This window comes from Delphinus delphis, chromosome 1 (assembly GCF_949987515.2).
Source record: "Delphinus delphis chromosome 1, mDelDel1.2, whole genome shotgun sequence".
NCBI classification, from domain to species: Eukaryota; Metazoa; Chordata; class Mammalia; order Artiodactyla; family Delphinidae; genus Delphinus; species Delphinus delphis.
Window position 1 is genome coordinate 132,448,000 of NC_082683.1, and position 24,157 is coordinate 132,472,156.

General features: G+C 44.7%; 1 protein-coding gene across 1 annotated transcript in view; it reads left to right on the forward strand.

The window, feature by feature from the left end:
- BRINP2 (BMP/retinoic acid inducible neural specific 2) overlaps positions 1-24,157 on the forward strand; it is a 117,687-nt gene that overhangs the window by 61,427 nt on the left and 32,103 nt on the right. The window contains exon 2 of the mRNA XM_060009723.2: positions 3,393-3,742. Coding sequence (XP_059865706.1) covers positions 3,471-3,742 — 272 coding nt within the window. The 5' untranslated portion in view covers positions 3,393-3,470. The remainder of the gene's footprint in view (positions 1-3,392; positions 3,743-24,157) is intronic.

A 24,157-nucleotide genomic window follows, 5' to 3' on the forward strand; every position in this document is an offset into this window, starting at 1 on the left:
GGAAGGAGTCTCCCATCATATTCACAGGGCCTGCCTGCACTCAAGAGGAGGAGATTATAAAGGGCACACACAGAAGGGCTCAAGAATCTTGGGGACCATTTTAGAAACCTGCATTCTGCAGTGTCCTACCTGTGTCACTGCTTGTCCACCTTACTGTGTTTGCTGCCTTGACCTGCTCTGTCAAGCAGCCCCAGTCTCCAAAATGTGCCTTTAGAAAGAGAACAATATTTTATAAGAGGAACTAATCGCTAATGGTAGGCAGTGTTTCAGACAATGTAACGAGCACTTGCTTTCATATTGTTGGTACTTAGCAGAGTGTGTGGCACTCAGGAGTCCTCAGTTTCCGTTTCTCAAGCGACGAATGCATGGATGATTAAATGAGAAATATTTTGGGCATCCTCATCAGATTACATCCCATAAAAATAAATGCCTACCCCTCCATGTGCAAGGCTGATTCCTCCTTTTAGTTTATAGCACGAATTTCCCCCCTCCCCGGTTTAAAAGTAATGCCTGCTTATTATAAAAACACTTGGAAATGTGTCTTCTTTCTAGGGTTTTATTTTTTATATTTAACTTCTTAATCCATCTGGAACTAATTTCCCAATATTATGTATAAAATAGTCTACTCCCTACCCATTTAATCTGTGATGCATACACACACACACACACACACACACACACACACACACACACACACAAGTTCTTATGTATAATAAGGTCTATTTCTGAGCTAGCTGTTCTATTTCATTGATCTGCCCACCCACTTTGTGTGCCAGTGTCACCTACTTACTTACTGGAATTTTATAATAGGTTTAAAGATCTGGTAGGGCAGATGTTGCCTCACTATTTGTCCTTCAGCCCCCTGTCCACCAGTTCATTAAGTGTGGGTCTATCTTGGGGCCCACTCTAGCGCCTTAGAGAGCAAAGCATTCTTTGGAAAAGTCTGGACATGGAACCAGATCTAGGTTCATATTCTACCTTTGCATCTTCCTAGCCCAGCACCTCTGAGTCTGAGGGAAATGTAAACTTGCAATAATAATGCTTATAGAAGAAACTTTCTGTGAGAATTAACTGGGGAAACTTCTAAGAATTACCCAGTGCGTAGTAGATGGTCAGTACCTACTAACCATAGTAGAGGAGTGACTCTGAAGGTCCATGCACCCATGCTTCTGTCCCTTTATCCTTACCAGCAGGCACTGCAACACTTTTGAAAGCATCTTGTACAAATGCTGAGGCTCAGATCTGTCAGACTCAGGCCAGCTTTTAGGCTGGGAGTAACCAGGATTAAGAATTGGCCCCAGCCTCTGGGCAGCCTCTTCAGGGTTTGCATTGGTCCAAGGGAAGTCGGTGGTTTTGTTAAACGGGAGCCATTCCTGAGTGACGCGGGGTCCTGGGGAATGGGAGTGAGTCAAGTGCTGAAGCCCACTTTACCTGGCCTTACAGAAGTCTGGAAGTGCCAGTGAATTGACACCCCTTGCTTCATCACAGGAAGCTCATCTCTGGACTTTGGCAGCCAGAGAAAGGCCTCAGAGCCACAGATTACACGTGTTGGGGATTGGAAGTCATTCTAGCACAGACCGAGGTGGTACTGGTGAGGGGAGATGGGTGAGACTCTGACAGCATGTGCTAGACATTGAAGATTGAAGAAATGAATTCGATTGCAAGAACTCCCGCAGTACTGAGTCAGCCAGGAGTCTTGAAGGCCAAAGTCTTACTCCCTTCCTGGCACTGTCCCTCAATTCAGAGAGGGCAGGGCAGGGCAAGAAAGCACTCATTCATTTCTTCAAGAAGCGTCTCTGAAGGCCTACTGTGTGCTCTCAGCAACTAGGGTAGGGGGATACACAGCCCTGCCCTCAGACAGCTTCCATACCACACAGTGAGGAGAAAGAGCACAACGGCCATCCTTGTGTCCACGGATCTGTTCTCTGATGATGGTGATTTCCCACTGTAACTCTATCCCTGCATGGCCTTTTGTAAAGGAACAGATCGATGTTCAAAGCAGGAAGTCCAAAGCTTGACTATTATCTAGTCAATCCTCTTTCTTTTCTCTTCTTTTTTTTAAAAATATAGTATAATCCTACATTTGTTTCTTTTTAAATTGAAGTATAGTTGATTTACAATGTTGTGTTACTTTCAGGTGTACAGCACAGTGATTCAGTTATTTATATATTAAAGTATTTTTATTTATAAAGTGTATATATGTATACTTTTTCAGATTCTTTTCCCTTATAGGTTATTACAAAGTATTGAGTACAGTTCCCTGTGCTATACAGTAAGTCCTTGTTGATTATCTGTTTTACATAGAGTAGTGTGTATATGTTAATCCCAAACTCCTAATTTATACCTCCCCTACTCCCTTTTCACAACCATAAGTTTGTTGTCTATGTCTGCAAGTCTGTTTCTGTTTTGTAAATAAATTCATTTGTATTTATTTTTTAGCTTCCACATATAAGCAATATCATATCATATTTGTCTTTCTCTGTCTGGCTTACTTCACTTTGTATGATAATCTCTAGGTCCATCCATGTTGCTGCTAATGGCATTATTTCATTCTTTTTTATGGCTGAGTAATATTCCTTTGTGTGTGTGTGTGTGTGTGTGTGTGTGTACCACATCTTCCTTATCCATTCATCTGTCAATGGATACTTAGGTTGCTTCCATGTCTTGGCAGTTGTAAATAGTGCTGCTATGAACATTGGAATGCATGTATCTTTTCAAATTATGGTTGTCTCTGGATATATGCCCAGGAATGGGATTGCTGGATCATATGGTAGCTCTATTTTTAGTAGTATTAGGAACCATACTGTTCTCCATTTTTATTTTCCGTAAGGGATAACTAAACTCAGAGAAGGGAAGTAATCTGCCCAAGTTCACCCAGCTTCATAACAGTGATGGGACTTCACTATTCTGCCCACAATTCACCATCAGAAAAAGGGGGCTTCTCTTTGCTTCACATCAAGCCTCTAGAGGCTGCACACAATCTATGAGGCTATTATTGAAACATAGTGAACATTTTTGAGAGAGGAAGACAAGCCGATGGTGTTGAGTCTACAAAGGAAACAAGGAAGCAACACAGTATAAAGGTTACAGTTGGACCCCCTGAGGTCAAAATTCTGGTTTCTTCACTTGAAATCTGCGTGAAATTAAGCAACTTTCCTCATATCTCTAAGCCTCATCTTCTCATCGGCAAAATGACAGTGGTGTTTCCTGTAGGATTGTTTTAAGAATTAAATGAAATATACATCAACACGTAGCTCAATGCCTAGAAGGAAGATGTGTTACTAGGATAAAGGATTTCTAGCATGGGCCCTGCCCAAGGAGATTTGATGCTCACAGGACCATGCGGTCAGACCAGGGTGTGCAACTGACATCTCCGTGTTGTACTTTTCCAGTTCCAGGAGCCCTGGTGGAGCGGCACAGAGCGGGAGAGTGTGGCGAGAGAATGAAGACACCAACCGCCTGGGAGAAGCATGAGGTGGCAGTGCGGCACTCGATTTAGAGGGCTTCGGCCGGTGGCGGCAGCCCCATGGGCAGCTCTGCTGGCACTGGCCCTCCCCGGTTGGGTGCTGGCTGTCTCGGCCACGGCGGCCGCTGCGGTCCCCGAGCATCATGCCTCCGCGGCCGGCCAGCCGCCCCTGGACTGGCTGCTCACAGATCGGGGCCCATTTCACCGCACGCAGGAGTACACCGACTTCGTGGAGCGCTACCGCCAGGGTTTTACCACCAGATACAGGATCTACAGGTGAGTGGGGCGTCCCACTGAAGCCAGCCTGGGTCTGTGCAGGGCGCCAAGCCAGCTGGCAGGCCGCAGACTGCACTAGGGGGGGAGCTGGAGGACCAGCAGGCAGGGAGAACAAGCTTGCCATGTTGGTTTTTAAAAAAAGAAGAAAACACATACAAGCTGGAAAACCTGCTGATGCCTCCTGGGGAACTTAGCAAAAGGGTTTCTATTTATAGGTTGTGCTGCTTATAAATTGAGGACAAATCAGGCGGCTTGGATTCAGCATGCGGCCTGAGCTGCTGCAGGAGGTCAGAGTGGAAGGCTGGGGCCGGGTTTTAAATAATGGGTGAGATACTTTTATGAGTTGTAATTAACTCGATATGCAAATGAAGGAAGGGCAGCTCCATTTCCTGCCTTAGAGGTGGGAGGAGCCCCGCAGGGGCAGGGATGGGCCTGCCCTCACCCTTGTCAACACCACAGCCTCAGTTGGCCTTGTGCAAAGAAATGGGCTGCATCGTCCCTTCCCCTCGGCCTGTCCTCAGGAGCATCAGAGCTGAAAGTAAAACATGTGACCTGTCTGACCCATCTGACAAGGGATGAACCAGGTACAAATTCCTGGCTGCTGGACCAACACTTAAGAAGCACAAGGCTCGTCAAAATCCTCACCTCAGGTGACCCAGAGACCCTCAGGGCTCCCTTGAGTACATTCCTGAATTCAACTTTCCCCTTCATCCCTCTTCTCAGTCCCTGCCTTAGTGTCACCCCCTTTTCCTCCTCACCGTGACCACAGTCTTCAGACAAACCTGGGAACTTTGCTAGAATTTTTTTCTTTTATTAGAGATATTTATTTTCCGATTACAGATTCATTTCTAATGAGAGAGAGAGAGAGGGAAAGAATGAAAAAGCACAAAGAGAAACAACCAGAAAATCACCTATTCTTTTGCCATCTAGAGGTTGCTCTTGGTAACCTTGGGCACGTGCATTTCTAGTCATGTGAACATACTAAAGGTTTTGGCCCTCTTGCTGGATCTAGCCCTTTACATGCCTTATGTACATGAACTCATTTAATCCTTCTAATAGCCTTCTTTTGGAAGAGCAGTTATTCTCCCCTTTTTACACATGAGGAAATTGAGGTCCAGAGAAGTTAAGGAACTTGCCGAGGGGCACACAGCTAGTAAATGGTGAAGCTAGGATTAGCTCGTAGTAGTCAGACTCTAAAGACTGGGTTCTTAAATTATATTTAAAGAAACTATATTTTTCTGTTTCTAAGAGGCTTTTGATTTTCTTCTGCAACACCACTCAGTCTGTTTAGGTTAGTACGGAGTCTTAGAAATAAGGTTTTAAGGTATTGAGCACTGGGAGAGTCCCAAATGGTAAGTGCAGCCATTTACAGGGGACATTTTCCTGGTACACGATTCCCACATTGCAGATGCAGACAACGAGAAAGATGAGGTATTTGAGGGGCTGGTGCTTCCTGGGTGCAGAGGTCCGTAGAAACAAAAGCCATTTCTCTTCCAGTCTGGTATTAGAAGGGATTGCAGTTCATACTCTCCGGTTCAGCGGCTCTGATTCTTGCCATCCTCCAAAGACTGTAGTGTAAATTCACACAGGGCCACTGAGGCAGAGAGCGGCCAGCTTGGGTTGGGAGTGGCTGAGCTAACACCTGCTCCGGTAAAAGAGGTTAACTTGACTCTCAGTAAATATATAAGAAATTAGACCTGTGTCCCCCACGAATTTTCTATGAGGTAAATTCAGGGCGATGCTTCTCTTTATCAAAGAATTTATTTTTCCATCTCTCAAAAAAAAAAAAAGAAAAAAAGGGAAAAGAGAAAATCCACCCTAGAATGTATTTAAGCAGCAAATCCCTCTAGTTCTGGAAAACAAGATTTAATTCACCTCAAACTTTTCTGTTTATCCCAAATCTTTCAAAAGCACTGTTATCACCAAAAAAATTTTTTGAAGTATGTTGGAACTGAAATGTCAGGCTGGGAATCCTAATACTACCATTCACTTCAAAGGGCTATAGGAACTAGAAGCAATAAAGCACCAGTTTCCTTCACCCCTCCACAGGTTTTTCTTGTCATCAGGCCCCGGCCCCAAGGCTGGCGACCACTGAATGCCATAGCAGCAGCTCAGAGCCGGCCACGGGGAATGTCTGGAATCACTTCTGCACCATCAACCGTTCTATCAGTCCGTAATGTTTTTTGGCTTTTTTTTTGCAGTACGCGGGCCTCTCACTGCCGTGGCCTCTCCCGTTGCGGAGCACAGGCTCTGGACGCGCAGCCTCAGCGGCCATGGCTCACGGGCCCAGCCGCCCCGCGGCATGTGGGATCTTCCCGGACCGGGGCACGAACCCGTGTCCCCTGCATCGGCAGGCGGACTCCCAACCACTGTGCCACCAGGGAAGCCCCGTAATGGTTTTTTGATCATTTAATGTGACAGGCTCTTACACTGTGCCATTCTGTTTCTCTGGGGTCAGTTATTGCACGTGAACCTGTACTTGGGGAAACAGTAACCAGTCATTCTGACAGGAATGCAGCATTGCGATTTGCGACCCCGTGGCGGGGCAATGGGAGAATGGTCACACACGGCTGCTCCAGGAGCATTCTGGGAGTCCTGCCTTTAATTATTAAGCATCATGGTGGATCCATGGGTACTTGTTGTAGGGCTCTATATTATCCCCAAGGGAACTCACTCTTATCCCTTTCCCTTTTGTCTCTAGTGGTAATTCCTTCTAGCAACTTCAAGACCTTGTTTACTGTGACTAGAGCAGGTCACAGAAAACTGGTCTAGTCATCCCTAATAACTAGAAGGGCATTTTTTCCAAAAGGGCAGAGGGAGAAAGAGCTTACAGAGAATATCAGAAATGCTCTGTGGTGAAATATTGGGTCTCAAACAGGATTAGTCTTTTATTCAATTCTTTTAGAAAGCTTTTGGTACATGGAGATCATATGGTATCCATATGTGCTTTCCATGTAAGAAGGGAGGTGAGCTGTGGTGGGGGAAGAATAAGACTTTCCAATGGGGCTAGAATATTCGGTACAGAATTACATGAAGCTCTCTTAGCAGCAGAACAGAAATCCTTCTTCTCTTCTATCTGTGTGTGGACATATTATAGCAATTACACAACCAGGTTCTAACATTAAGCTCTGAACCCCACCTATTCTTATATGGAAATCAGAATGTGCTCTCTGTTGGAGTAGATGACTGGTTGGTCTAGAATAGCTCTGGTTTCTCTAACCATGGGTCCCCAGAGATGGTTGCTCTCTCCATAAGTTTGTATTCTCGTAGGCATAGATGCTCAGAGTGAAGGTTCTGGAGCCAGATGACCTGGACCCTAATCCTGGGGCTGCAGCTTACTAGCTGTATGATGTTGGCTTAATTATTAAATTTCTTTGTTCCCCAGTTTCCTTATTTGTAAAATTAGGACAATAATAGTGCCCACCTAATGGATTTATGTGAAAATTAAATGAGTGAATTGATGTAAAACACTTAGAACGGTGCTTAATAAATATTACCTATTATTAGAGTATCCTCAACAAATAGTAACCAGTGCAAAAATTATAATGAGATGACAGCCATGGGTACCATCTTCATGATGACATCTGATAATGACAGCATTTGACAACGTACATTAGAAGGAGAAAAAAAAATTGTTCTCTTGCTTTTTAAAAGCATATTAACCTTAATTCCTCAATCTCTCTCTCTGCTGGGAGAGGAACTCAACTGGAGAATGAATGCATGTTTTCTGGGGCACACTCTTCCTGGTCTTATGGACCGCCGGAAAGAGCTGGATCATTTCCAGCATGTTTTAGAGTCGCCACAGGGAATGATCTTTCTCCTATAAAGTCAGGGGTTGCCAACTGAGCAGACCTTTCTTAAGATGTCCTACAGAAGCTGGGCGCTGGTCACTGCCAGCTGCCTGGTCCCAGGGGTAACTTGAACAATCTCAGGATGGCACCATTACGAGAAGAGAGACAATATATACATTCTTGTTAAAACTTCCTAAATAACAGGATGGCCTTGGCCATCTCACCCAGTTTTGGGCAGGCTTTTAAATTCCATTAGCCGACCTCTCAGCATAGTCTCAAGCCCTATCAGACCAAGATCTGAGCAATCAGTCCACTTCTCAGACACTGTCTCTTAATAGGCTAGTGGTAAGAGCTGGAAGAGCAGAGATCCTGTCTCGGATTCCATTTGTGACCCCCAACTGCTTGCCTTTGCCCCACTCTATAGCCCCCAGTACAATAAACCCTTATAAGTGATCAACCTCTCCCAGCAGCCCTGTGAGGCAGATGGGGGTTTTTAGGGTTCAGGGCAGTGAGATGGACTTGTTCAAGGTCAGAGAGGTAGCCAGTCACAGCCAGAAATAGCACTCAGAGCTCCTGACTTGAAGTCTCCTGCTCATTACTCTAGACCACGCTTCCCTTTGACTGGTAAGTGCATCTTCATCACAACACGCAACCTAATCAGGCACCTCAATGGAGCTGATGCAGATGTAAATATGGTTTCTCAAAACGCTCTAGCAGTAATGTTCCATTCTCTCTTTGCTACAAATCAAAGTAATGAGCAGTCTTTTTTTAAAAAATTTCTTTTTGTATTAAAGCTTTAATAGAGAGATAATCGTGGGATTGGAAAAAATCCAAGTCACTATGATGAAACACTTAAAACTCGGAAAGAATAAATTAAAATTAAGAGATAAAGTTAGAGATCATATAGAACAATGAGTATAATATGGTGGTTGGGAGAAAAGCAAGGCCAGGTATAATTCCAAATTATTGACCTTAGTCACTAATACCTCCATTTCTATCATCTGCCTCTCTTTTAGAAAAGAAGGGTCTAGGGATATGTTTAGAAGCCTTTTAGGAGGAAAAAAACAAACCAAAAAAATAAGTAGCTATCTTCATATTATATGAGATCATATTCTGATCATGATTTTCTGATCATATTCTGGGCAAAGTTTGAAAATTTTGAGAACCAAAGTAGAACATAGCTTAAAACCAAGAGGTTGGAGTGGTACCCAAAGGTAGGCAATGTTGAAGCAGGAATGTGTTTTAGCAGGTGCATCTGGAAACATACAATAGGGCAGGCTGGGGTAGAATCAGATGACGTGCTGAATGAGGGCAGTTAAGGCAAAAGAACCTTTCTACAGGCACCAGAGCAATCACCCTAAGAAAAGATAATCTGTTTATAATTCATCAGGATGAAAAATAAGGTTTGGCAATAGCTTACATGTGAAAGAAGTGAGAAACGGGCAAAACCGAATAATTTATCCATACTGCTCCAAGTGTGGTCTGTGGACCGGCAGCATTGGCATTACCTGAGAGCTTGTAAAAAATGACAGAACCTCAAGTCTCACCCCGACCTACAAAATCAGAATCTGCATTTTTTTTTTTTTTTTTTTTTTTTTTTGCGGTATGCGGGCCTCTCACTGTTGTGTCCTCTCCGGTTGCGGAGCACAGGCTCTGGACGCGCAGGCTCAGCAGCCATGGCTCACGGACCCAGCCGCTCCGCGGCATGTGGGATCTTCCCGGACCGGGGCACGAACCCGTGTCCCCTGCATCGGCAGGCGGACTCCCAACGACTGCGCCACCAGGGAAGCCCCAGAATCTGCATTTTAACAGGAGCCCCACATGAACAGTATGACATTAAAGCTTGATTATACTAAGTGCTTGGGAGGTGGAAGGACAGCAGGAATAACCAGGGTGGGGAAGGACGGAAGGCTTAATGGTAAGGCAGCATCCCCCATGATGCACTTGAGGTCGTGAGAATATTTACAGAAGATGTTACAAATGAAATAGAACAGTAGTCATGGGAAGTTAAATTTAGGAATTATTAGTGCCAAGGCACATGAACTCGTAAGGTCCAGCATCTGGGAGAAAAGTTTAAAAGCAGAAAAGGCTGGAGGGCCTAGAACCAGCCTATGCGTGCCTCCTGGGAGATGGAGAGGTGAGGAGGCAGAGAGCAGCTGTGGAAGCAATCACAGAAGGCACCCCAGAGCTGATTTATCATCTGGCCCATGTCTCGGGGACTAACAAATACTGATTTGAATGAACAGTGAACCCTGGGAGAGGCACCGTCTCCAATTAAGAGATCACAATCCACATAAATAAACGGCAACCAAAGGCAACCTCAGTCTGTCTGGGTAAATCCCAGTGATTTCCTAGGTGTTCCTTACAGCTACGGAGGTACAGAAAGGTTGTGTTATCACACAGCTGCAGGGCACCACAAGGGAAGCTGTGATTCTCGGGTGGATGGGACAGGCAGGGGAGAAGGTGAGCTCGGCTGGAGAAACGACCATCACCCAAGCAAACTGGGTGATCTCTGGCCTTCTCACTGGGTTTATATTTTGACAAGGGAGTTTGTTGGAATAGAAGGCGAGAAAGGAACAGTACACAAACTAGAGCAAAACAAATCAGAGTGAAATCAGAGGCAATGCGGAGTGATGAGCCTGTAGTCTGGTCCCAGGTACTAGTTCTCAGTCCACAGAGGTAAGGAGGTGGGAGAGGGACAGAACCAAACGTCTAGAGTTTGCTTTCCTCAAGAGTTCAGTGCTGGCTAAATGTATAGCCGAATATCTGACATAAACGATCTAATCTAGGCTGTAGACCCAGCAGAAGGCCTTCACTCAAGGAATTTTATTCCAGAAGTGTCTGGATGATGGGCCCTTGGATTGGGCCTTGCAGATACTCATCCTTGTGCAGCATCCTGTCTGCGTCTTAACATGGAAACATCCGCACCAGTGCCGCTGACCTGTGCGAATGAGGAAGTGTGTGGCTCACTTCGAGGAAGGAGAAAGAGCACATAAACATACAATGAACGATTCAAGAGCGTAAGAAGAGCAATACTCATTCAGTCCATTGTATTGAAGGCCGACTCTGTGCTTCTGCTTCTACAAGATTCTGCTAACGAACCGTGAATGGGGAGGACACCGTTCTTGATCTGGTGGAACTCACAGACAAGTCCATTTGGAGAAAGTGCGAGGTCACTCTGCACAGAAAGGTCAAGGAAGGCCAGAATGAAAGGGGATGCATCGGCCAGACTCTGATGTGGCTGAGTGGGAGATATCCAAGTGGAGAGCTTGGGGAACGGTGCTGTGGACACAGGAGCAGTATAACCCAAGTTGTGGGAGTGCCAGGTGTGCTTTAGAAACGGAGCAGCCAGTCCCATGCATCCAGTGTAAATGCCAAGAAGCATGTGAATGTCCCTCCTCCACCTGCTCTGCCCCACTGTGTTGTTTCTGCCATATCTTCTCACTCCAAAACGCCAAAAGGGTCTCCTAGACGCCGATTTCTTCCAAGGTGCAATTTTAAAAGCCTGTCACCCGGAGGGCATGTCATTTTCCTGTACTGGCAGTGAGTAAAATGAAGTAAAAGTAATTGCATATCTGGAGAAGGTAGGACCAAAGGCAATTCCTTGCATTTCTACCTTGGAAACATGGAGTGTGAATATGCACCTGGTGAGAAAATGGTAAGCAGTGCTTTGAGGTCTTACAAAGCCACTAGTTCAACTGAAAATCCAGCATCACTTAGGCTTAAAAAATTGAATTTAGAGTAAGCTTCCCACACCATGTGTTTGCTTTCTTGGTCCTCTCGCAAGTATTTATGGAGCATCTGCTTTGTGCAAAGCATCATTCTGGGCACTGTTGAAGGCTACAAAAGATAGAGAAAACAAGGTTCTACTGATTTCCAGGAGTTTAGCTGTCCAGTGTGAGTGACAGCACACATAAGCGGAAAAAACACATTGGAATGTAGCATCTCAGGCTCTGGGAGAAGAAGATATTTAGCACATTCTCAGTGATGGATGGAGAGATTTGGTCCACAGATGCCATATCAGAATGAATTCTCAGGATGTCAGTCCCACGTTCCCCCAGGACAAAATGACTCTCGCCCCAAATTTTCCTGTGTGTTCTAGGACTCTTTCCATGTCATCCACCTGGCTTGGAATAGGATTGCAAAGATGGTCTGTGAAGAGAAAATGTAAAAATAAAAACATGCAGGAAAAGCAGGGAAAATCCAGGAAGGCCAAGGGGAGAAAGCTAGTTCAGTTTTGTTTTCAGATGAGATTTAGTAGAGAGATCTTGAGTCTGTCAGGCAGAGAAAAAGAGGATTAATTTTTGCTTTAAGAAATAATTAATTTTATTCATGAATGAATTGCTACTTAGAGACATGTATATGTAGAAAGGAGTGAGGTAGGCTTCATCTAGAAACCGTCGCGACACAGATGCAGGCAGAAAGGGACACTGGCTAGCCGCGTGGTCTTTTCATTTTTTTTCTCAAGAGAACAGCTTCTTCTGGGTCAGGGATTCTCAATTTTTTTCTCTATTCAGCTTCTGCCACATTTATCCCACCTCAGGGCTTTCCACATCTCCCACAAGAAAATTATTTCAGTCCCCATTGCTTAGAACAGTGAGTGGCATGTGGTGGGACATTTATTCAGTCAGCATACGTTTATTATCTCTGTGTGCTGGCCACTCCCCAAGTGCTGGGGACACAGCTGTGAATGCGACACGGCCCAGGCCTCAGGGAGCTCTGCCCTCAAGGAAGACAGACCCCCGGGAGCAAGTGGTTGGAAGTGGGCTGAGGTCTGTGCAGCAGACCGAAGCGCTCGGTGTGAGTTTGGTTCCCGTGCCAAGCATCCATCTTCGACTCCAGGATTAGAAGCAGGTGAGTGTGCTCGCAAAGCTGTGCAAAGCAAGTGGAACAGATTTATGCCCGTAGAGCTGGGCTGGAGATGACGATTTGGACCTGAGTCTGAGACGAAGATTTCTATCCCCACAATCTATCCCTGACTCAGATGAAAGACAACTGGAGCCTTCTGGTCTTTCGGACTGATTTGCCCAATCCTCTATGAAGCAACTGAAAAAGGCATCACTGGATCCTGTGGATGGGCTGGGCAGGTGACCTCAAATGGAGCTCCGCGCACTGAGCAGGAGGAAACCCTCAGAGGGCCTGTTGACTGGAGGGCGTGGATGTCCGAGAGACAAAAGCTTTTTGTGAGCAGGGATCTCAAGGCATTGACTGCACAGTATTGAAGTGTGGACCACAGGGCAGCAGGCTCTCACCAATTTCCCCAGTTTCTTTATGGGAGCAGGGGGGCAAGGAAAACAGACTGTTTGGGGAGGGCAAATGCATAACTTAGAAGAAAGCAAAGCATCCCTCTATGTTGTGACATATTAATAACAATAATAAATAATAGTGACTATACATATGGAGTATTCACAATATACCCAACATCTTACTAAGTGCATAATTATATGATACATATATGCTAAAATTATTATGAGAAGTGTACAAGGGAGATGCTCTTTGTATACATGTTGTACAGATGAAGACACTGAGTTTTAGAGGGTGTCGCACAACTGGTAAGAGGAAGAGCCAGCACTCAACCCATACAATAGCAGATTTGACCATTAAATCATTATTATTGAATCAAATACATAATCTGAGCCTGGGATTCTTTTTTTTTTTTTTTTGCGCTATGCGGGCCTCTCACTGTTGTGACTTCTCCCGTTGCGGAGCACAGGCTCCGGACGCGCAGGTTCAGCGGCCATGGCTCACGGGCCTAGCCGCTCAGCGGCATGTGGGATCTTCCCGGACCGGGGCACGAACCCGTGTCCCCTGCATCGGCAGGCGGACTCTCAACCACTGCGCCACCAGGGAAGCCCCTGAGCCTGGGATTCTTAATGCTCCAAGAGAAATGGTGCCTCTGCTTGTAACCACCTGTGCTCTGTGCCTCTCCTACTCTTCCTTCTGGCATTCTAGCAGACCTTTGGGATGGAGAAGATGGGTCTCAGGGCTAGAAGGTGTCTCATCCCACTCAAAGACCCTGTAGTTCTCTGTTTCCACCAGAGTTCTCCATCTGCACTTGGGCTCTGGGGAACCCTTTGTGGGAAGAAGCTACAGATGAACCTTCCTGAAGCAGGTCACCCGCAGAGAATTTTGTGTGTGTTGGCTTTGCACTGCCAGTGTATTTCTATAAAGGTGCAGTGTAAATCGAATTTCTGTAAATCAAATCCTCTGCTCGAGGGACACTTGATGCCATCTCCAAAATTCAGTATCTTATTTTTTTGCCTGGCAATGGCTTATAAAAATTCAGTGCTAAGTCAATCTCTAGCCCCTGTCTTGAGGATCAGGTAGCTACTGATTTATAAAACACAGACATCCACTTGGAAATATCTTCTATTTCAAGAAATATTTTAATCCAACAAGAAGAAACCTTTGGTAATGCAAATAACCTCTGCTTATTGGGCTACTTTGCAAATTTGGAGTTTCATATAACGACAAGATTGGTACGTGCTCTGGGTCACTCCTACTTACCCTTTGCATCCTCAGCACATCATGGAATCAGATGAAGCAGTGAAAGAGACCTAGAGGCTGGGACTTCCAAGTCAGCTTTAGGATTTGTAGGTATAGGGTGGGCAGATGAGGGCTGCTGTACTCGGGCCATGGCTTAGAAAGGGTGCAAGGATCTGCCACAGCTCCCTCTGCCTGCTGTGTTTTCCCCTCTGCACCTGTTCAGTGCTCCCTGGTTCTGCCACCACACCAGGCTCTCCCCTGAGCCCAGAAATGTGCCTCCTTCTCCCTCTCCCTGCAAAGAACAAGCAAGCTCTGGACGTCAGAATGAGTCAGAATGAACAAGAAGTCTCACTGGCCAGGCAGGAGGCCCTGGTGGGAGAAAAATGAGGTAGCCGGATTGAGCACTGCCCCAAGCCCTTCATTACTAGCCTTGGTGCCTGGGAGAATTCTCATTTTCCTTGTGTGCTGGGAGAGTCTGTGTCTCATCTGGGGACATGCTGGTGATGGAGGAGGAAGAGGAAGGAAGACTCTTTGGGGAGCGAGTTCTCCTGGATCCACAGAGGCATGTAAACACCTAATGATCCCTCGACAGGGGTCACATAGTTGGTTTACTAGTAACAGAGGTAAACTTCAGCGCAGTGAGCCAGGCTTTGCTTAGCTGCGTTCTGTTTAGGTTCTAAAGTGTGAGTCTGATGAAGACCACGTGGAGAGGAGGGGAGGCTAAGCAAGTCCTTGAATGCCAGCCTCGGCCGTCTGGAAATTCATGCTCAGGTGGGACTTGATAGAAGAGATGTGGCTCTAGAGGCTGATAATACCTGATAATACATTCTTTTACCTTCTGTTACCACTAAGTAGGGCAATGTCCATTCTGGTGCCTGTAGGCCAGGAGACTAAATCAGAGAACACCAGATTTAGTGGTTGGCCTGGAATAAGAGGCCAGAGCTGCAAAAACAGTGTCTGAGGATGCAGGGAAGCCTGGGGACATGGGGTGGCAGAACAGCCCCAAGGTGCTCGGATCTGTGAATTAGAAGGAAACTTTATTTTTTTATGAATTTATTTTAGTTATTTATTTTTGGCTGCGTTGGGTCTTTGTTGCTGCATGCAGGCTTTTCTCTAGTTGCAGCGAGCGGGGGCTACTCTTCGTTGTGGAGCGTGGGCTTCTCATTGTGGTGGCTTCTCGTTGTGGAGCACGGACTCTAGGCACATGGGCTTCAGTAGTTGTGGCTCACGGGCTCTAGAGTACAGGCTCAGTAGTTGTGGCACACGGGCTTAGTTGCTCCGCAGCATGTGGGATCTTCCCGGACCAGGGCTGAAACCCGTGTCCCCTGCATTGGCAGGCGGACTCCCAACCACTGCGCCACCAGGGAAACCCTTATTTTTATTTTTTATTGAAGTATAGTTCATTATATTATAGTTCTCTCTCTCTCTCTCTCTCTCTCTCTCTATATATATATATATATATATATATATATTCTTTTTCAGATTCTTTCACATATGGCTTATTACAAGATATTTAATATAGTTCCCTGTGCTATATAGTAACTCCTTGTTGTTTATGTATTTTATATATAGTAGTATATATATGTTAATCCCAAACTCCTAATTTATACCTTCCGCCCACCTTTCCCCTTTGGTAAACATATGTTTTCTATTTCTGCGAGTCTGTTTCTGTTGTGTATATAAGTTCATTTGTATCATTTTTTAGATTCTACATAGAAGTGATATCATATGATATTTGTCTTTCTCTGTCTGACTTACTTCACTTAGTATGATAATCTCTAGGTCCATCCAGGTTGCTGCAAATGGCATTATTTCATTCTTTTTTATGGCTGAGTAATATTCCATTGTATGTATATGTGTGTGTATATATATATATATATATATATATATATATATATACCACATCTTCTTTATCCATTCATCAGTCGATGGACACTTAGGTTGCTTCCATGTCTTGGCTATTGTAAATAGTGCTGCTGTGAACATTGGGGTGCGTGTATCTTTTTGAATTAGAGTTTTCTCTGGAGATATGCCCAAGAGTGGGATTGCTGGGTCATATGGCAGTTCTGATTTGAGTTTTTTAAGGAGCCTCTATACTGTTTTCCATAGTGGCTGCACCAATTTACATTCCCACCAACAGCACAGAAGGGTTCCAGAAGGAAACTTTAAAATCATTTATTTTCTACCCATGGCAGACAACCACTCTACAGATCCCCAAGAAGGTGCCTCGGCTTGGGCAGGTCCAGTTCTGCGTGTTCTCTGAAGCCAACTTCCACTCAGCAGCCCCAAACACTCTACAGATCTTTATGAAATTGAATCTCAGTATTTCCTTCCGTAATTCCACTTATCGGTCCTCACTCTGCTTCCTCCTGTTTCTCTAGAATAAGTGTAAATTCCTCTTCTTTGCAAAAGGTCTCCAGACATTTGAAGGCAGTTATTCTTAGACACAGTAGCACACCGTGACTTCCTTCCAGATGTTCTTTTCTCTCTCTTTCCCCTCTCACAGTCTCTCTCTCAAACTGTCCTTGTTTCTTTTTTCCCAACTCTCTCTTTTCCCTCTTTGATCTTCATGAAATCATTCAGAACCAAGACTCCTATCCAGTCACTCTGTCATCACCCAGAGCCTCAGAGTTCTTCTGGGTCCTGGTAAACAAAGAAAGGGATAATAAATGAGAAATTGATGTTGACATAAGGTTTTCTTCCTGAACCAGTTCCGGCTCCTGGAGAGCTTGCTTGCTTGCGTGCTCACCTTTCAAAATCCTCAAGAATTTTGTCACAGATCAGTGTCAGTTCACCATCCTGGAGTTTGTCAGACCAGGCATTTTCCTCTCCACAGATTTCTTTAACTTCTTGCATTCTGTGCAGTTCTTGAAAATGAGTGATGGTAGTTCAAGGTCACGGGCTCACCTCAGAATATGTGGTGATTCTGCTTGGAACCTGAAGCATCAGTTTTACAAGAAAAGTGGGAAATATGTTCTGGATTTATCGTGAGAGAATATAGGTTTTTCATTCAAGTGAAATGTAGGAAAAAAAATCCTGAGAAAACTTTTTTCTCAGCTTCTCAAAGAATTGCACCTCCCACATGATTTGATTTTGTTCACCTAGACTTAGTTTGTGGTAAAATCATAGCCAGAACTGCACACATCCTGTTTTCTACGACACTTATTATATCTTCTGTATGCTTTCCTGTGCTTCCTACCATGACAGGCCACCACTGTAACTCATGCTTTTTCCCCATCTTCCATTTGCCTTATGTGGCTTCCATCTCAGAACTGCCTTTCAAAGCCAGCCTCTTCTCTCTTGTCTTGGCTTCATCGTTCACCACTTGGCCTTTTCTCTCTTCTCCAGTTCAACCTGCCTAAAATCCTCTTTTGGTCCCTCTGTGCTCAAAGGATAAAATCCAAATGTGTTTTCTTAGCATGAGAGTCTCTTCTAAATCCATCCATTTACTATTTCAACAAATATTCCATGAATACTGACCTTGTGCCACTGATTATGCCCCATCATTTCTTCCTGCTTATCTTGTGTTCCAGTCTCAGTGAACATTTCCAGATTTTCCTAGACACAGAGCCTTCCTTAGATCCCACTTGTCTTTGCATGTCCTATTCCGTTTTCCTGCAAAGCTCTTTCCATTTTCTCTACCATCTGAGCTCCGACTCACCTTTCAAACCCGTTTAAATATCACCTCTCTATAGCTTCTTTTTTGGCTCCCGCGAGCAAGTTAGTTATTCCTAATTCTGGTTCCCCATCAGTCTGTTCATATTTCTGCTTTAGAACTTATTTTGTGCATTTAATTAATTATTTATTTGCCTGTCTCTATTTGCTCTTCACTTGGCTCTGAGCTCTTCCAGGCAAAAATGTCTGCCACATGTAAAGATATAATAAAAGAATGAAGTCACTCTTTAAGAGTAGGGTGTTCTGGGACTGAATTAGATGAAGCAGAAAGCAAGTGGGTGAGGTTCCACCCTCTGCAATCATACTCCGTTGGCTTATTTATTTATTTTTTAAAATAAATTTATTTATTTATTTTTGGCTGCGTTGGGTCTTTGTTGCTGCGCGCGGGCTTTCTCTAGTTGCGGCGAGTGGGGGCTACTCTTCGTTGCGGTGCACGGGCTTCTCATTGTCATGGCTTCTCTTGTTGCGAAGCACAGGCCCTAGGTGCACGGGCTTCAGTAGTTGTGGCACGCGGGCTCAGTACTTGTGGCTCGCAGGCTCTAGAACGCAGGCTCAGTAGTTGTGGCTCATGGGCTTAGTTGCTCTGTGGCATGTGGGCTCTTCCTGGACCAGGGCTCGAACCTGTGTCCCTTGCATTGGCAAGCGGATTCTTAACCACTGTGCCACCAGGGAAGTCCCCTTGTGGGTTTAAATGGAAGTTCTGCTACTTCCAGCTGTGTGATCTTGCACAAGTTATTTCTCATCAGTCAAATGGGTAGAATAATAGGAATTTCTTTATAGGATTATTTGGTGATAACTAAAAAATAAATTTGGTTTATTTCAAGATAGGTGCTTATTCTTGTGATAGGTCTCCTGAGAATAAATATGGAAAACAATAGAGTGGAAAATCTTGAGGAAGAAGAGAAAATGAAGAGAGATTAATTGAGAAAGATGGAACAAAGAAGGGGAAGCCTTACTTTATCAAACTCTTTCTACTGCAGTCTTCATGCATTAATCAAATTTATCACTTAAAATCTACATATTGTTCTCCCTAGCTGTAGCCGGAGTTAATCTATTCATTGATTTTATAGTTATAGATAGTCCCAGATAAATTCCTAACTGTGACAGGTGCTTTCCCTGTAGAACACAGCTCATACACCGTAATCCCATAATGTTAAAGTCAAGGCCTCAAGACCAACAGCATTTCCACCTAGACTCACAAAGCAAGGAAGAGAGACCCCATATGGGAATGTTACTGAACTGGGGGAGATATGGGAGCATGGATGTTTGACCACATAGGCAATAAAATCAGATAATTGAAAGGGACCTTTATCCAGATAGGCTATAATGTCAGGAGTGAAGATTATTTGCCAGGCTGCAATATGAGATTGACATGATCCAGGTGGAATTAGTCAGAGTAGGCTAACTGCTGGAACAAACAGTTCCCAAATCTCAGTGACTTAATACAAGTTTATTTTTTTGTTTATGCCCAGTGCAGTTTGTGGTAGGGTTAAAAGGAGATTGCCTCATGAAGTCATTCAGAAACAAGACCCCTTCTATCTATCCAGTCACTGTGTCACCACCTAGGTCCTCAGAGTTCCCCTCTCGGTCCTGGTAAACAAGGAAAGAGAGCATGAAAGATTTTATGGGAAGTCTTATGGGCTAGGCCTGGGTTCACATTAAACTGGCCAAAACTCAGTCATGTGGCTACACTTAAATGCAGAGGAAGCTGGGAAAACCTGTCCATCTGTGAGCCCAGGAGGAAAATGAAATCGCTTAGAGAACAATTTTCCAGTCTCTGCCACAAGTGAGGAAATGCAAGAAAAAGGGGAAATGCAAAGCCTTAAATTTAAGTTCAAAATGTCGACTTCACAAATATAGCGTATAGGAGTCCTGGATTAGCTGTGGAAAAAATATATCTGGGGTTGGAAAGATGGGGGGCTGGGTCTGGTTCACCATGAGATTGCTGTCAGCCAAGAATATTTTTCTCTCAAAAAAGGAATGCAGTATTCAGGTGTATTAATAAAGGAAATAGGTACAGTAGAAAGATCACAGACTGTCTTTACTTTTGGTTGGTTATGTGTCCTTGACTAAGACACTTAAATTATCTCCGTCTGAGCTTGCTCAGCCATAAAATGAGACTTAAGCTCGTGGAGTGTATCAGTGTATCCGTTAATTATTGCCACAATTATCGATATGAAAGTATCCCCAAAACTCAGGAGTTTAGAACAATGATCATTTTTCTCACTCAGCATCTGTAGGTTGGTTGAGTTCGCTATGCTTCAGGTTGTGGGTCTGCACAGGGGCCATTAGGTCTTTACTCCAACGATGCTTATGATGGGTCTCAGGCTGAAAGGGCAGCATCTTACAGCTTCATGGAGGGAACAGTTCTCATGGTGAGGGCAGGGATGCAAGAGAGAGAGTGGAGACATGCACTTGGGGGCCCAGAATTGGCACCTGTCACTTCTGTCCATGTTCCTTTGTCCAAAGCAATGTCACATTGCTAAGCCCAATATCAATGGGGGAGGGAAATAAGCTCCCTTCATGTGAGTAAGTGATACTGCAGAGTTACTGCAAAGTTACATGTCAAAGGGCATTCTAATACAGGCAAGAATGAGGATTCTACCCCACTGACATTTGCAAGATTGTGGTGATGACTGAAAAATATGTAAAGCATCCAGTCCCATGACTGGCAACATAAGGACTCAGTAAGTTGACACTATGATGATAATTATGATGATACTGATGTGTTCAGATACCGTATCCTAGTGTACTCTTGGTGGCTCAGAACACGTCTACTGGATTGTGTTTAATTGTGGTTGTCATCTTCAAAAAGAAATACATTGACGAGCTAGATTGCAAGCAGAGAAAGTTAAAGCATAAGGGCCTAGAGATCTGGGAACTATATTGAAGGAACTAAAAATAGTTAATCTAAAGAAGAGTAGTCCGGGCTTCCCTGGTGGCGCAGTGGTTGAGAGTCTGCTTCCGATGCAGGGGACACGCGTTCGTGCCCCGGTCTGGGAAGATCCCACATGCTGCAGAGCGGTTAGGCCCGCGAGCCATGGCCGCTGAGCCTGTGCGTCCGGAGCCTGTGCTCCGCAGCGGGAGAGGCCACAACAGTGGGAGGCCCATGTACCAAAAAAAAAAAAAAAAAAAAAAAGAAGAGTAGTCCATATACCCAAATACCAGAAGGGCTATCTCACTGCAAGAGGAATAAACTTGAATAATGGGAGGAACTGCCAGTGAGGGGAAATTCTCTTGGGGTTGAGTAGATAATGGGAAGCCCATGGATGTTTGCTGGGGAGAAGCCTGGCATGGGCTGTCAGCTTGCTAGCCAAAGACAAGCACAACGGGAGGTGAAGAGTAGTGAACAAAGCGATTTTCTCCACAGTTAAAAAGATGAGCTGTGGGGATCAGGTTGGGAGGTCAGGGCAGAACTGGGGTTTTCTGTGCCTCAGAAAACACAGGTCTCAGCTCCGTTTTCAGTTCCTTCTGGCCTCATAGATTCACTGGCCCTTCACTGCAGTGTGTCTGCTGTACATCCTGTTGATTGTACAAACACACCGCTCTCAACACCCTCTCCGAGCCTCTGAGCCTGTCGGGCAGTATGAGATTCGCCAAAGAATGATCTCTTCCTCCTCCTTTAAGCTTGAGTCTCCCCTCCCCATTTCTCCCAATCAGCCTTAATTAAACTGTTTGAAAGCTACAGCTTGATTTTAATTAGAGCAAAATTGGGAAGATTAGAATGAAATTGGCCAATCATTGTTTACCGGCCGTTGTTTGAGAACACAGCAGGCTGCTAAATTACCTTCATGCCAGGCTTCTTGAATTCTTCCAGTGGGTGGGCCGGGGCACTGGGGCATGGTGGGGAGGGCTGGCCTTCTTTCTCCTCTTGTGCCTCTTGGAGTTGCAGGGGCTGAGATATTTTTACCCAAATGCTCCTGGATCAAAGCCTTTCTGCCTGGGGATTTCTCCCAGCCACGGTGGTAAACGAGGCAAAAGAATTTCCAGGGAAGTATGACAAAGGTGTACAGTGGCCTTTGAACTTGAGCACAGGTCATAGACAAAGACAGAAAATCATTTGTGGCGTGGCGTGGGTTCTCATCAAACTCTACCACTGATCAGCTGCGACTTGGTCCCTTTTTTCAGTTTCTCCGTCTCTTCATTTGTTAACTTCTAGAAGGTTCATAGTTGAGTAGTAATAACTCCACTTCCTCTTTCTTGAGGTCCTTGCATTGATAAAATTGTTGAGCTTGTGTAAGAATTGTGTGCAATTATTTTTTAAAAAACTAAAGGAAAGCTTTACACCAATATAAGAGGTTATGGTTTTATTATAATTTCTTTTTACAGCTCAGGTTAATCATGTCTTATTCATGATAGCAGTAAGGACTCTAATAGGCAAGTACATTATAGTAATCTCTGGTTGAGATGGAAATCTCCTGATGATGTGCTGTATCTAGAAATACTGCCTTCTGTACAGGAGCCAAAGCATGATATATCCCTCAGCTCTAAAATGTCCAGCTCAAGAACATGAAACCACCTTAGCTGTGTCACTGAGGTAAACAACTGGCATCGCTCAAAGTATATGTTGGCTTTGGCTGTTCTCCTTCATGTGAATTTTCTAAGGCAAATATGAGCCCTATGGGCTTCCCTGGTGGCCCAGTGGTTGAGAGTCCACCTGCCGATGCAGGGGACATCGTGCCCCGGTCCGGGAATATCCCACATGCCGCGGAGCGGCTGGGCCCGTGAGCCATGGCTGCTGGGCCTGCGCGTCCGGAGCCTGTGCTCCGCAACGGGAGAGGCCACAACAGTGAGAGGCCCGCGTACCGCAAAAAAAAAAAAAAAGAAAACATGGTACTGTCTTAGCTTGGTGGATGGAGTTCTATGAAGAGAGTACTAGCCCTGGATGCAAGGTATATTGTTAGAAAGATGAAGAAAGAGAAGGTGCCTTTCCTAGAACTCTTCAGGGAAATCAGCAGTCCAAGTCTTAGTGTTTATTGAGACTCCTGCATCAAATTGGCGAGTGAAGCTAGTTGGGAAAAAACAACTCTCCAGGAGAAAGGTGGGCTCTGAGAACAAAGACATTTGTATTTATCTAGTACTGGTTGGTATGGGAGAAATTTGCCAATGGTCATTGGTTGACAGTGTACACAGACAAAGTCAAATCACAGTAAAAATGACAAGAAACCTATTTTTGTCCTTGGCCTAAGGCCAATCCATCTTTTTGGCTCCAAAGTTCTTAAATATTTTACTTAATGACCTGTCCTGTGTCTCCCTTCATTTTTCAAGGAAAATCATTTTTTTTTTCTTACAAGTATGGTTCATATCAAAACAGCCTTTTAGAGGATGGTAGCTCAGTCCCTTTCAGCACTAAAGGTTGGAGGAGGGTACCTCCAAAACACAGGTTGTTGGAAATACATCAGAAGACTAGAGAAGGGCAACATTCCCGACCACAACAGTCCACTCCTTCTGCCATTGTGTTTAAAGTGGGGCCTGGAGCTGGGCATCCTGGGCTCAGTGGTGGCCTTACGACTTCTCCCCAGCCTCTCAGGTAGTACCAGAACCTGTTCTAGAACAGCTGCCTGAGTGAGCAGGTGATGACTGGTTTTCTCTGCTGGAGACAGCATTGAATCCTTCCCTGGTAAACCAGGCTGCATTCTAACTCAAGGGGAACAAATGAGCTCTGAGCACTCAGGGGCACGCCGACACTGGGACAGGATGGTGCAAACCTGCAGGGGTGCCACAGCGGAGCGCGGTGGGTCAAGCTGCATACTCAGGATACAGGAAATGTGATTTTTCCAAATGGCACCCATATTGGTGGTCTCGGAAGTGGGCCGAAATGTGCTTCCCACACAGAGAGGGAAAGACGTGTCTATTGGAAAGTTGGTAAAAAAATAATCTGGCTGTAAGCACAAGGTCTCAGTCCAACTACCCATACTGTAGGTTGCAGTGTTCATTACTACTAGGTTTCAGCCTCACTGAGGTATAGTTTTGTTTTTGTTTTTTAACTATGGATTTTTATTTTTTTAATTTTTAAAAATTTTTAATGGAGTACAGTTGATTCATAATGTTATATGTTAGTTTCAGGTGTACAGCAAAGTGAATCAGTTATACATATACATATATTCACTCTTTTTTAGATTCTTTTCCCATATAGGCCATTACAGAGTATTGAGTAGAGTTCCCTGTGCTATACCGTAGGTCCTTATTAGTTATCTATTATATATATAGTAGTGTGTATGTGTCAATTCCAATCTTCCAGTTTATCCCTCTCCCCACTACCCCTTGGTAACCATAAGTTTGTTTTCTACATCTGTAACTCTATTTCTGATTAAACTATGGATTTTTAAAGAAATACTCTCCTCCTTAAGGTTTCATAGGGAGGGAAGCTTCATGGGTCATGACTCTTCAAGGGGGCTGGGTCAACGTTCTCAGTTTACAAGCCCGAAAAGTGGTTCTTCAGCATGTGGCTGCTGGAAACCGC